This window comes from Monodon monoceros, unplaced genomic scaffold (assembly GCF_005190385.1).
Source record: "Monodon monoceros isolate NGI ecotype Baffin Bay Population unplaced genomic scaffold, NGI_Narwhal_1 Super_Scaffold_3, whole genome shotgun sequence".
Lineage (NCBI taxonomy): Eukaryota > Metazoa > Chordata > Mammalia > Artiodactyla > Monodontidae > Monodon > Monodon monoceros.
The window spans coordinates 91603269-91616804 of record NW_021703780.1 but is presented as its reverse complement, the minus strand read 5'-3'; the positions used below and the strand labels follow the sequence as shown (position 1 = coordinate 91616804).

The 13536-nt window shown below is 40.5% G+C and overlaps 1 protein-coding gene across 1 annotated transcript in view; it reads right to left on the bottom strand.

Moving 5' to 3' along the window:
* Positions 1-5981, bottom strand: part of ARL8B (ADP ribosylation factor like GTPase 8B) — a 56811-nt gene extending 50830 nt beyond the window's left edge. The window contains 3 exon segments of the mRNA XM_029243335.1: positions 5064-5124; positions 5550-5857; positions 5859-5981. Coding sequence (XP_029099168.1) covers positions 5064-5124; positions 5550-5857; positions 5859-5981 — 492 coding nt within the window.
* Between the last annotated feature and the right edge of the window lie 7555 nt (positions 5982-13536).

Below are 13536 nucleotides of genomic sequence, written 5' to 3'. Positions count from 1 at the left end.
TCAATTTTGGTTTGTCCTGTCTCAGAAAAACTAAATGCCTTAAATTATCGTTTGATTTTGACCTATTCAGCAGACAGGTTAATATTTCTTTCCTTTGTTTTTTTCGTACAAGAGTTCAAAAGACATAAATAAACTTTTACAAGTATAAATGATATTCAAGTTATAAACGTAAAAATTTCATATGCTATAGCTTCAAAAAGTGGTCTACCTGGCAAACTTTCTTAGACTCTGGTTTAGGAAAAACTGCTTTTCATACACCCCCCGCAAAAAAAGTGAGCAGCATCCCACTATAATAGGCAAGATTAGGTAAGGACTGCACGGAAACATGCCGTAATTCTGGAGTACAAACCCCTAAGACAATCCACCAGGAAGTTTAAAACAAATTAGGCTGTGATAGCTAAAGGGGATGAGCTGTATTTATATGGCTTGCCTGCAAAGTTTAGTAAAAAAGAAAATTTAAAAAGGAATTATCTTCTCTATAGTCTCAGTCTTAGCAGTTGCTGAAGCATAAATAGGTACTTCTTAAAACATTAAACAAAGAAACAGAGCAGTTATCTGATAGGATAGTTTTAAAATACTGCTGGTTAACTTTACCTTACCAACAAAACTAAGTATGCCCTAAAAATACCACAGGACAAAGTGCTTAAACGAAGTCCAAGTTTTGTTCAGAAAACCTTCTCAGTAGGAGTGCATACTTTCTGGAAAGCAATTTGGCCATTTGACATGAAATATGTTCACACCCTTGACCCAGTGACGCCAACTCTGGAACCCATCCTCAGGAAATGCAGATCAAACTGATGTACAACAGCAAAACCCTGCAAACCACTCAACTGTCCAATAATGAGGAAATGATCAAATATACGTGGTATATCCACGATATGCTATAACAGGATAAATTATGAAGGAATTAAAGATGGTTTTAGACACAGAAAAATGTGTACACCGTAATTAAAAGAAAACAAACCAGGATACAAACATTATAAACATTATCTCAAGACTTTTTTAGCCGTTTAGATACATACTTTTTTTAAAAAAAAAAAAGATGAAAAGGAAATACTCTGGTATGCTGACAGTAGTTAACTTTGGATGGTGGAGATAACAAGCAGTTTCTTCTATTTTATAGTATTCTTTTCAAATTTCTACTAATGACCCTGTGCTATTTTGATAATTAGGGGAAAAAAATACCTTCTAAAAATAATATGTAAATAACTATTCTTTAATAGGTGCAATGCATTTTGTATCCATGTTCACTGACATTCCACTTTATCTCTGAGAAACACAGTGCTTTAAGTTGTGAAATATCCTCTAAGTTAGTAATTTAAAGTGCCTTAATGCACTCTTAACAGCTTCTTAACGAGAACATTTTGTTTTGAGATTCTAAGCCTGCATGGAAAACACAATGGGAAAGGGGAAGGGGGTAAAGAACTTTGAAGAAATGCTCCTTGGCAGGATGCCTCCTGTTCCACAACTCTGAATCTGTATCTGAAGATGACCTCACTGGAAGGCCAGCTCCTACAGTCAAGTTTCAGATTTGCTAAACTTTACAGGTGAGCATGTTTTCTTTAAAAACTATTTTTGCCCTTCTTACCCCAAAGTAATTCAATAAGAGGCACTCTGATCACAGAACTATTTCTGCTCTTAAAAGATATTAAACGTAGTTCAATAACCCAACAATGCCTGTTAGTCAGTTATTTAAATGTCCAAACATAGTATTATAATATTCCACTATTGCTACTTTCCATAGATTATCATTCTTTCCTCTAATTGATGTCCTCAAATACACAAACACTGTGTGTGTGTGTGTGTGTGTGTGTGTGTGTGTGTATATTCCTCAAATGTTAGTCAATATGCTTAAGAAGGTTGGATCTAAAAAGCTATCCAGATTCGTAAGAGGAGTATATTTATATTCAAAAAAGATGTTTAAAGGATTAAGAGCTCCCAATTCACAGCTCTATGGTTCTAACCTCAGGTAAATCTACAGACGCACATAAGCAGAAAGTGCACTGGCCATGGGTTCTAATTTTATCTCTGCTACTAATTAGCCTTAGGAATTTCACTTAACCTTTCTGGATCTCCTACCTACAACTATAAAACGAGGGTAAAATTAGACCACTTAATTAAGGTTTTTACAAACTCTTAAAAAAATTATTCTAGGTCCAGATTTCTACCATTTTTCCAAATATCTCCTTTTTCTAATTCTCAGCAGTAATAAACTTTTCCTTGGATTAACCTTTGACCTCTCGATACTTCACAAAAATGTAGACAAATTTTTATAATACTACTAATTTCAAAATACACAATGTCTATAAAACTTATCCCATAACATTTTGGTAAATCCTATTAAACATTTCTTCATAAGTATCCTATAACCCATCTAAGGGTCTCAGTTAAAAATAAAGATTACTCAACATACATTACACATACAAGACACATGCTTTATTACGTAATAACTGCCATAATACTTAGCAATGGGCAGTATTTCATTTCCTACACTAATCAAAAAAATTAAAGACTAGATGTGTTTCTTTTCGTTTTTTAATGTTCAAAACAAAGAGAACACTATGTATATTAAGTGTCTCTACATAAAACATTAGATAACATGAAGTATCATTTGGGGTTTGAAACCATAAGAATATGAATTTGAGGACTGAAACTCTCCGTAAGCAAACTGCCTAATTTCAGAATGGACCAAACCCTGCATATAAGTAATTCAGCTTCACAAACCTTTTGAGTAAGTTAAATGACATCACTCAAAGTTTTCTTAACTTTTAAGGCAGAAAATAAAGACACATTTTAATTTGACGTTTACAAAAAGTTGATTTTTACCTAAGAAAATTGGCTTCACCTGAAGCTTTTCCTACCTGGAAAGTTACTTGTTGAATTTGAGAAATAAATGGCCAACATTCTAAAGTAACACGTAGGAGTCAACGCGTCTGAATTTCTGAGTCTATAAATCAAACACTTTATACAAAGAATAATGCAGTTGATTTTTTTTAAGATAAAGCTAAATTTACTATTTTGGACACACTGTTTCTATCTAAAACTCTGTAAATTCACTTTTAATTACTAACTTTTTCCTCACCTTCAATAATATTCTATAGGAACCACAGATTACATTAAAGTCTGAGGTTTAAAAAAAGGCATGAAATTTACCGAGGTCTCTTTTTTTCCAGCATCTTAAAGGCCACGGGCAATTACCGTCACTATTTTTTCTTAACAGAACCTACCCACATCGTATCATTCAAAAAGAATGGTATAGGGAATTCCCTGGCGGTCCAGGGGTTAGGACTCAGAGCTCTCACTGCCATAGATCCAAGTTCAATCCCTGGTCGGGGAACTAAGATCCCCCAACTCGCACCACGCGGCCAAAACAAAACGCAACCAAGAGTCTAACGTTAAAATAATAGTTCACTTTGAGTTCAACAGCTTTCCAGATGTTAAAATAATCTAATGCAAAAAAGGGGGGAATGGGGAGGACATGATGTGATTACTTGCCACAATCTAGGAATCCACTACAGCAGTCCACATTTGGATACATACACAAATTCAAAGACGGAAATGACCCCAGCTAATTCCTTTCTGAATATTTTTCAAAATATCGTTTCTGCATTAAACGAGTATACCCACTACAAATAATAACATCAGTTACTATTTATCTAACCCCTTCTATAGGCAGGCATGATTGAAGTCACTTAACATCTGTCATTTCATGTACTCACAGCAACTCTGTAAGAAACCCATTATTATCTCCTCTTAATAGATGGGAAATCAAGGACTGAAAGAGGATACAAGGCTGCTAAGTGGCAGAGCCGGACTGCAAACCCAGGGATGCTTGACTTCAAAGTTCATGCTCATTATATTAAACTACACTGTCTACTGGAAACATAAGCATGAAAATCGAGCTTGTATTTTTAGAAGTTCCTCAAAAAAAAAGTTTACTAAACTTTTTTTAGGTTTCCCAAGAATAACTACTTCTCTGCAACAAACAAGACTGACTGTAGTAATACACCTATATACACTATAAATTAATTCAGTCTTGTCAAAAAGATAGAATTTAGGAGGAGACACCAATTCTTATCTGAAAGGAATATCAGAAAATTTACAGTTAAATGAGCTCAGCTGCACTCAGGCTGATCTTTTCCACATCATAAAAAAGTTAGAATATGGATACTTAGCCCAAAGTTTTTCCTTACTAATTTTAGTGGTACTAGACACACATTCCACTTTTCTATGACTGTTGAAAAAAGTCATCTCAAGCACCCCCCCAATCATATTATACAAAAAGAGCCCAAAAAGTAGGCCATGCAACATTCCTCAAAGGAGGTTTGGATTTCTGCTTATCTCTATTTCTCGAAGTCTTACTCATTCCTGTTGCTCTATAACTGCAAGGACTGAGAGTCACGAGTTACACAAGTTGTGTTCCCTAACAAGGAAGGCGTGTTTGAATAATTCCAGTAACCCAACCAGTTGGACAGCTAGTCGCCTATTTTTTCACCCATCATCTAAACGGTGGAGGAACTGCTGCCATCTCTCTTTGGAGTAGCTGGGCAAGCACAAGCCCCTATCAGCTAAGACTGAGGCACAGCAACTCCTGGGCTGTAAATAAAGATTGACGAGAATCTTTCGCTCTTATTTCTTCCCCAGCCAACCAAACAAGCAATATTGAATCATCCTCCTTCCCCTCAATCACTGCTGAATAAACACCACATTATATATAGGTTCCCAGGGCAATTTCCCTCCCAGACACCCATTCCCTGGGCGTGGAATAAGCTACGTTCCTGCCCAGACCCTTCCCCTCCCTTCATTTAAGAAGCACCATCACAAAAGACCACCTCCGCTTTTTCAACGTAGTTAACTTTACGCTGGCTGCAAATCTTACCCCCTAGATGAGGACATTTAGCTCTAGAAATGCAAAGACCCCCTAATTGCTCGGCTTAATAAAAGCTGTGCATTTATAAATCAATTATACTTCAATTAGATATGTAAAGTACAGAATAAAGTAAAATAAAATAAAAGCTATGCACTACTTTGGACTGGCTGGAAATGTCCCTCCCCAGCTTTACCGGTGAGCGCAGCACAATCAACTTGATCTTGGCCCCTCGGGGAACGGGTGAAAACCAGTAACTGAATTACAGCGGAGAAGCTGCCCACAGAATTCAGGAATGAGTCCCCACCAGTCCCCTGCTTTCCTACATCGGGGCTCTTCGTCCCGAGTGGCTAGTTAAGAGGATCTCAATTTTTATGCTTTCTCACGGGACACACGGAGTCGCCAAATCCCACCCTTCAGGAAAGTGACAAGCTGGAGTTAACCCTTCCGCTGCCCTCACAGACCAAACCCGAAGGAAACCCCAATCCCCCAAGCGCCTTAAAAATGTGACAAGCCCAATTCCACCCTTTCCAAACCCCGGCCGCGTTAAGAACACGGCGCTTGGAAGAAGACTACTAAATGGAATTAACCCTTCAGCTGCCGATCTCAGCGCTACACTTCAGCCACCAACACACGCGAAGCTCCGAGTCCTGACCCTAGGGGAGATGACAAGCATGGCTACTCCCTCCCCCAACACACACACACTCCCAAGAGCCCCGCCGCGCAGAGGGGACCCCCAAGCCAGGCCTGCCCGCGGACCCCGCGCCGGACGCGCGGGCTGCGGCGCCCCGGGCGGGTGAGCGGGAGGGCACTCACCGCGATGACATTGACGAAGGTGGTCTTGCCCGAGTACTGCAGCCCTACGAGCGTCAGCTCCATCTCCTCCTTCCAGAAGAGCGAGCGGAACCAGTCCAGCAGGCGGGAGATGAGAGCCAGCATGATGGCGGCCGGGAGGAAGGACAGACGGGCGAGCGGGCAGGCAGCGATGACGACGACCTCCACACAAGTGGGCCTCGGCCCGAACCCCCCAACGGCTCCTCGGGACCCCGGCTCGACGCTGGCAGGCACGGGCTAGCGGCGGCAGCGGCCGAAGCCAGGAAGCCGAGCGGGTCATATGACTTGCCCTACCCCCCACGCTTGTCCCCGCGCTGCCGTCTGCGCCCACGGCAAGAGCGGCGGGCCCCCACCCCCACCCCCCGGCCAGGCGCGCCCGCCGCCTACAGCGCCACCTGTTGGGGCCTCCGTGCAGCACCGCGTACCTGCGAGCCGCCCTTGGGCTCCTTTCCTACTACCCTCCTTGGCTCATTCACATTGGTTCATTCATCTTTCATCCTCTCTACAATTGTTTATTGACAGTCCGCTCTGTGCAGAAAGACTTCAAAACTCTGGGGATACAGCATGGAAATCCCTGTCGTATGTAATAAAAGATGGAAGCCACAAGTATTTATCAGTAGAGAAGTGATAACTCCAGTATGTTTCCAAAAGGGAATACTATAGAGCTGTTTAAAAAAGAATGAGAAAGTTCTATATAAACTGATATGGAATGATGTCCAGGAAATATTTTGAAGGAACATAAATGCAAGAGGCCAACTATGTATTAAATGACATCTTCAGTATAAGATGGGAAAACAAGAATATATATGTACATATATACAAATACGTAATGTAGTTGCATAAAGAGATACTGGGAGACTAGTAAAAATGGTTTTCTATGGGGGTCAGGGAAACTGGATAGTCAGAAACTGGATAGTTCCCAGAAATGGGAATGAGCCTTCTCTGGATATCTTTTTATATCATTTTCACTTTCAACCATGTAAATGAGTCACCTGTTCAAAAGTTTAATTTAACTAAAAAGTACACTAAAATATCTGCAAGGTTTTCAAATTTTAAAAAATACCTTCCCCTGAGGAGCTTACATTCCAGGGGGGAGATATGTAACATAATAAACAAATAAATATAAGATATAATGCCAGGTAGTACTGAGCATTATAAAGAAAACTGAACAAGAAGACACAGGAGTGGTCCCTGTTCTAGGGGTTAGGGTCAGAGTAGACCTCTCAAAGGAGTTGGCCCTGGATGGGAAGACCTGGAGGACATGAGAATGAGAGCCAGGCACACATCTGGTGGAAGCACGTTTCAGACAGAAGGAACAGCAAAGACTCTGAAGGGGAAAGGCACATGGAATGCTCTAGGAAGAGAAAGACAGTCCGTGTGGTTAGCTCAGAAACCTAATACGAAGAGATATGGATGGAGAAAGATGCAGGGACCAGAGGAAGTAGGGTATGGTCGCCCTAGTTCAGGTCTTGATATGATGGGGAACTCGGAGAGTGAACCAGTTTATATTTTTAAAAGTTTTCTCTGGCAGCTCCGTGCAGAACTGACTGTAGGAAGGCATTATGGGTTGAAGTGTGTCCCCACGAAAGATACATTGGAGTCCTAACCCCCAGTACCTCAGAGAGTGGCCTTCTTTGGAAACAGGGCCATTGCCAATGTAATCAGTTAAGATGGTCTTAGTGGAGTATGGTGGACCCTTAATCCAAAATGACTTCTTCTCCTCATGAAGACTAGAAGATACACAGACACAGGAGGGGAGAGACCCATGGGACAACAGAAGCAGAGACTGAAGTGTTGCAGCTTGCAAGCCAGGGAACACCAAGGAATTGCCAGCAAACCACCAGGAACTGGAAGAGAGGCACCAGGAATTGGAAGAAAGGCACGAGAAACTGGAACAGATTCTCTCTCACAGCCTCAGAAGGACCCAACCTTGCCAATACCTTGATCTTGGACTTCTGGCCTCCAGAACTGTGAGGCAATACATCTCTGTGGTTTTGAGCCACCCAGTTTGTGGTCCTTTGGTATGGCAGCCCTAGCAAATTAATACAGAGGGAAAGAGCAGAAGCAGTGAGATGGGTTCAGAAGCTCTTATACTAGTGTAAGGGAGTGATGCTGGTGGCTGGGCCCAAGACTTTGGACACACTTAGGTGTCGGCTGCCACGGACCTTCCGTTCTAGAGAGAAAGACAGTGAACAAGTCAACAAACTAATTTCAAAATGAAAAGTTGAACACTCCTCAACCTTTACAATTATCATAATTTCCTTCACCTCTAAAACCATTTAATAGAAAAGTCACTTCTTACCTCCCGATTCTAGTTTCACAGTAAAAAAACACAAAACCCCTTTTATCAGGTGTTCCCAGTGGTGAGGACTCAGCACTTCCACTGCCCAAGTTCAATCGAGTTCAATCCCTGGTCGGGGAACTGAGATCCCGCAAGCCACGCAGCAGGGCCAAAAAAAAAAAAAAAAAGAAAAGAAAACTTTATAAATTATTTTTTATCATAAATCACAATATGATGGTTGTAAAACCATCAACTAGTAGAGAGGTATGATAAGAAAAAGAGAATCTGTCTATTGGCATCCTCAATTCCCCATCTCTGAAAAACCCATTTTAAGAGTTTACTCTTTTTTGATCAAACAAACATTTATACACATATACGGGGTAGAGAATTTTCTCTTATGCACAAAAATGGGAACATGTTGTAGGTATTATTCTAGAGCTTCCTTTGTTCAGTTATAGTTAAATACATTTCATTAAAAAGAAAGGCATAAATATTCAAATAGATATTCAAAACTTATCATTTCCTAATCACTTTAATACAGTTTACTATTAGCTATATTCTTTTCTTTTTAAAATAAATTTATTTATTTATTTATTTTGCTGTGTTGAGTCTTCATTTCTGTGTGAGGGCTTTCTCCAGTTGTGGCGAGCAGGGGCCACTCTTCAATGCGGTGCACGGGCCTCTCACTGTCGCGGCCTCTCCCGTTGCGGAGCACAGGCTCCAGACGCACAGGCTCAGTGGTTGTGGCTCACAGGCCTAGCCGCTCCGCGGCATGTGGGACCTTCCCAGACCAGGGCTCGAACCCGTGTTCCCTGCATTGGCAGGCAGATTCCTAACCACTGTGCCACCAGGGAAGCCCTTGGCTATATTCTTGAAGCTATTTACAAGTAGTGTATCCATAGGATGGAAATACCATATAATGGAGAACATTTCTTCCCAACTCCGAGTTCATCGATTCTCATTGGTAGCTTGAAATTAACCACTCTGGGAGTATTTGCACCATGGAAATTGGCAAACACTACAATTTAGGCTACAATTTACCCTTCCCTGGAGAGCCAGTTGTTAGACATTTACTGGCACACTACTGATAGTACCTAATTCATAGCACTAAAGTGAGAATTAAATAAAATAATAGTAAATTATATTAAGTAAGATAATGAAAGGCAAGATGATATACTTTTTGTGTATAGTGTTCATAGTATAGAATGAACCTTCTGATCACAGCTCCTCTACCTATCAGCTGTGTGAACTGTGCAAGCTGTCTAACCTCTCTGTGCCTCTAATTACTGTATAGGGAGGTAATATTGCTATCAGCAAATAAAAAAGGTTATTGTGAAGAGTAAATGAATTCACATGAAACTTTTATTATAGCACCCGGTGCAGCATTCACATTCACTAAATGCTAGTTATTATTTCTGGAACATAGCGACTCAGGACATTTGGTTAGCAATTCAGGCGCTCAGTTTCTCATTTGTAAAATAGGGGTAAGGATACCACCCTTATTTGATATTTTAACTGACGAGGCATTTTCTTCTGGAGTCAGTCCATCATATACAAAGTCCTGTGGGTACTCTTCCCTTTGAACTTTATCTAGAGTTAAGTTTTAAAAATGGGAATTCTTCCTATACACTAAAGATGAAAAATCTGTAAGAGGAATTAAGGAAACACTCCCACTTACCACTGCAACAAAAAGGATAAAATACCTAGGAATAAACATACCTAAGGAGAAAAAAGACCTGTACACAGAAAACTATAAGACACTGATGAAAGAAATTAAAATTATACAAAGAGATGGAGAGATATACCATGTTCTTGGATTGGAAGAATCAACATTGTGAAAATGACTATACTACCCAAAGCAATCTACAGATTCAATGCAATCCTTATCAAACTACCAATGGCATTTTTCACAGAAGTAGGACAAACAATTTCACAATTTGTATGGAAACACAAAGGACCCCGAATAGCCAAAGCAATCTTGAGAAAGAGAAACGGAGCTGGAGGAATCAGGCTCCCTGACTTCAGACTATACTACAAAGCTACAGTAATCAAGACAGTATGGTACTGGCACAAAAACAGAAAGATAGATCAATGGAACAGGATAGAAAGCCCAGAGATAAACCCACACATCTATGGTCACCTTATCTTTGATAAAGGAGGCAAGAATATAGAGTGGAGAAAAGAAAGCCTCTTCAATAAGTGGTGCTGGGAAAACTGGACAGCTACATGTAAAAGAATGAAATTAGAACACTCCCTAACACCATACACAAAAATAAACTCAAAATGGATTAAAGACCTAAATGTAAGGTCAGACACTGTAAAACTCTTAGAGGAAAACATAGGCAGAATACTCTAAGACATAAATCACAGCAAGATCCTTTTCGACCCACCTCCTAGAGAAATGGAAACAAAAATAAACAAATGGGACCTAATGAAACTTAAAAGCTTTTGCAAAGCAAAGCAAACCATACACAAGACGAAAAGACAACCCTCAGAATGGGAGAAAATATTTGCCAATGAAGCAACTGACAAAGGATTATTCTCCAAAATATACAAGCAGCCTATGCAGCTCAATATCAAAAAAACAAACAACCCAACCCAAAAATGGGCAGAAGACATAAATAGACATTTCTCCAAAGAAGATATACAGATTGCCAACAAACACATCAAAGGATGCTCAACATCACTAATCATTAGAGAAATGCAAATCAAAACTACAATGAGGTATCACGTCACACCGGTCAGAATGGCCATCATCAAAAAATCTACAAACAGTAAATGCTGGAGAGGATGTGGAGAAAAAAGAACCCTTCTACACTGTTGGTGGGAATGCAAATTGATACAGCCACTATGGAGAACAGTATGGAGGTTCCTTAAAAAACTAAAAGTAGAACTACCATATGGCCCAGCAACCCCACTACTGGGCATATACCCTGAGAAAACCATAATTCAAAAAGAGTCATGTAGCACAATGTTCACTGCAGCTTTATTCACAATACCCAGGACATGGAAGCAACCTAAGTGTCCATCGACAGATGAATGGATAAAGATGTGGCACATATATACAATGGAATATTACTCAGCCATAAAAAGAAACGAGGTTGAGTTATTTGTAGTGAGGTGGATGGACCCAGAATCTGTCATACAGAGTGATGTAAGTCAGAAAGAGACAAACAAATACCGTATGCTAACACATATATATGGAATCTAAAAAGAAAAAAAAATAAAAGGTTCTGAAGAACCTTGGGGCAGGACAGGAATAAAGACACAGATGTAGAGAATGGACTTGAGGACACCGGGAGGGGGAAGGGTAAGCTGGGACGAAGTGAGGGAGTGGCATGGACATATATACACTACCAAATGTAAAATAGCTATCTAGTGGGAAGCAGCCACATAGCACAGGGAGATCAGCACGGTGCTTTGTGACCACCTAGAAGGGTGGGATATGGAGAGTGGGAGGGAGATGCAAGAGGGAGGGGATATGGGGATATATGTATACGTAGAGCTGATTCACTTTGTTATACAGCAGAAACTAAAACAAGAATGTAAGGCAATTATACTCCAATAAAGATGTTAAAAAATATGTAAATAAATAAATAATAAAAATGGGAATGCAGGATCATGTGCTCAGATATATTCCCAAGTCATGCGTAAAGGTCAGGAATCCCATTGTCCTGGGAATGTGGATGAAGAGGACAAGGCAAGTGATCAGAATAACCCATGTGTTTGCTACATGGCTGTTGTATAAGAAATGGCATCAGACCTGGACGCATCCTTGAAGACCATTCTAGTTTTGGCTATCAGAAAAAGAATTTGAAAAAGAATAGATACATGTATGTGTATAGCTGAATCACTTTGCTGTACACTTGAAACTAACACAACATTGTTAATCAGCTATACTCTAATATAAAATAAAAAGTTTAAAAAATTAAAAAATAAATAAATACAATAAAATAAATAACTCTCCCCAGGTGGGTGAGAAGTTGATCTGTGAACTTAGTTCCAGATCCTCCATTCTTTGGCCACTGAATAAAGCTTGTGCTGTGTCGATCTCAAAAAAAGAGAGAGAGAGAGAGAAGAAAACTGAGGCACGGAGGAGGAAATATCACAGCTAGCGACATGATTTTCAGTTGTAATCTTAAGAACAGGGACCATTTCTACTTAAACTAATAAAGTCATTCTGAGAAAATGAGTAGTTAGGGTCTCATCTCTTAGCTGTCTGTTTTGTCAGCCTCATATTTGTCTAATGAGATAATAGTTTTGGACAAGGAATAAGACGGGTGTGACACATTCCATATGCTCCCACTGGCCTAATTATCAGTTTCACAGCATTTTAAAATGACAGCACCTGAGCCTTCTCCACAGGACATGGCCGCATCTTGGCCAAGTCAGTCAAAGAGCCAGAATCTTTCCTTAGCCATGGACGTCAGCCCAGGTCACAGAGAGAGCCCTTCAAAATTGACAAGGGGCAGAATGCCAGCTTTGTCTTTTAAAAAGAGAGCGTCAACCTCGGGAAAAGGGAAGCAAGAACCAGTTAGGGAATTCTCTTTAGAAGGAACACTCCTCATTATTCTAAAACTGAACTCGTCAACCCCGTTGTAAGAAAAGTCAATGATTTGAGAATTCCAAGGGTGGAAAACAGATACTAAACAGATGCTCAGGGTGATGCAAAGAGCACTCTGCTGGCAAGGAAAAGCCTTACCTTGAATAAAAAGTTCTTATTCTGGCTTTAAAACCTAAACAGTGACCTTGGGCAAGTCACTTTCCTCTTCTGGGCTTTAGTTTCAACTGTCTATGAAAGGAACCAAGTGAGGTAAAGAAATGAAATAAAATGCAACAAAGTAGAAGAAACAATAGAAAAAGAAAAGAATACAGGTACTGGATAGAAGCATTAACTTTTTTCAAATAGATCTCTCCTTCATCCAGGTCATCTGTGCTTTTTGGTGGATTTGATTACTGGTCAGTATTATGGTCTCGGAGGTAAAAGTGTAAGCAGATAGGGAAGGGGGTGGCGGTCCTGGAGAAAGAGAACTAGGCCTGGCTTTCTTGACCTAAGAGAAGCCATTTTTGGCCTAAGCCATTTCGTGATCTCAGCCTGGCCACAATGTTGATCTTTGAGCAGGTCTCAGTAACTAATGATCTGAAGTAAACAAGGGAAGACAGGAACAAAAGAAAAGCAGTCAAGAAAACAATAGTTCAGCAACAAAACAGAGTCCTAGTTCCTCCTCAAGGGATATACCTAACAACCTGACACAGATCTCGAAGTTTTGCAGAAACTAAGGCCCCACCGCGGTGGAGGATGGTAACAACATGCTGAGATCCCAGACTGGTCAGAACCCAAGGAATGATGATGTTGACCTTTCACCCTCGCCCCGTTATGACAATCAAAAACGGCTCCAGACACGGCCAGATATTCCTCGGGGACAAGATTGCCCCCAGCTGAAAAACCACCAGATTCGACATTCGTTCTTTTGGTTTTTTCCTATTTCCCACTGTCCTGTCCTTCAAATCCAATCTGGGGCAATGGTGGGAGTGGCAGGAGGGGCCCCCCAGG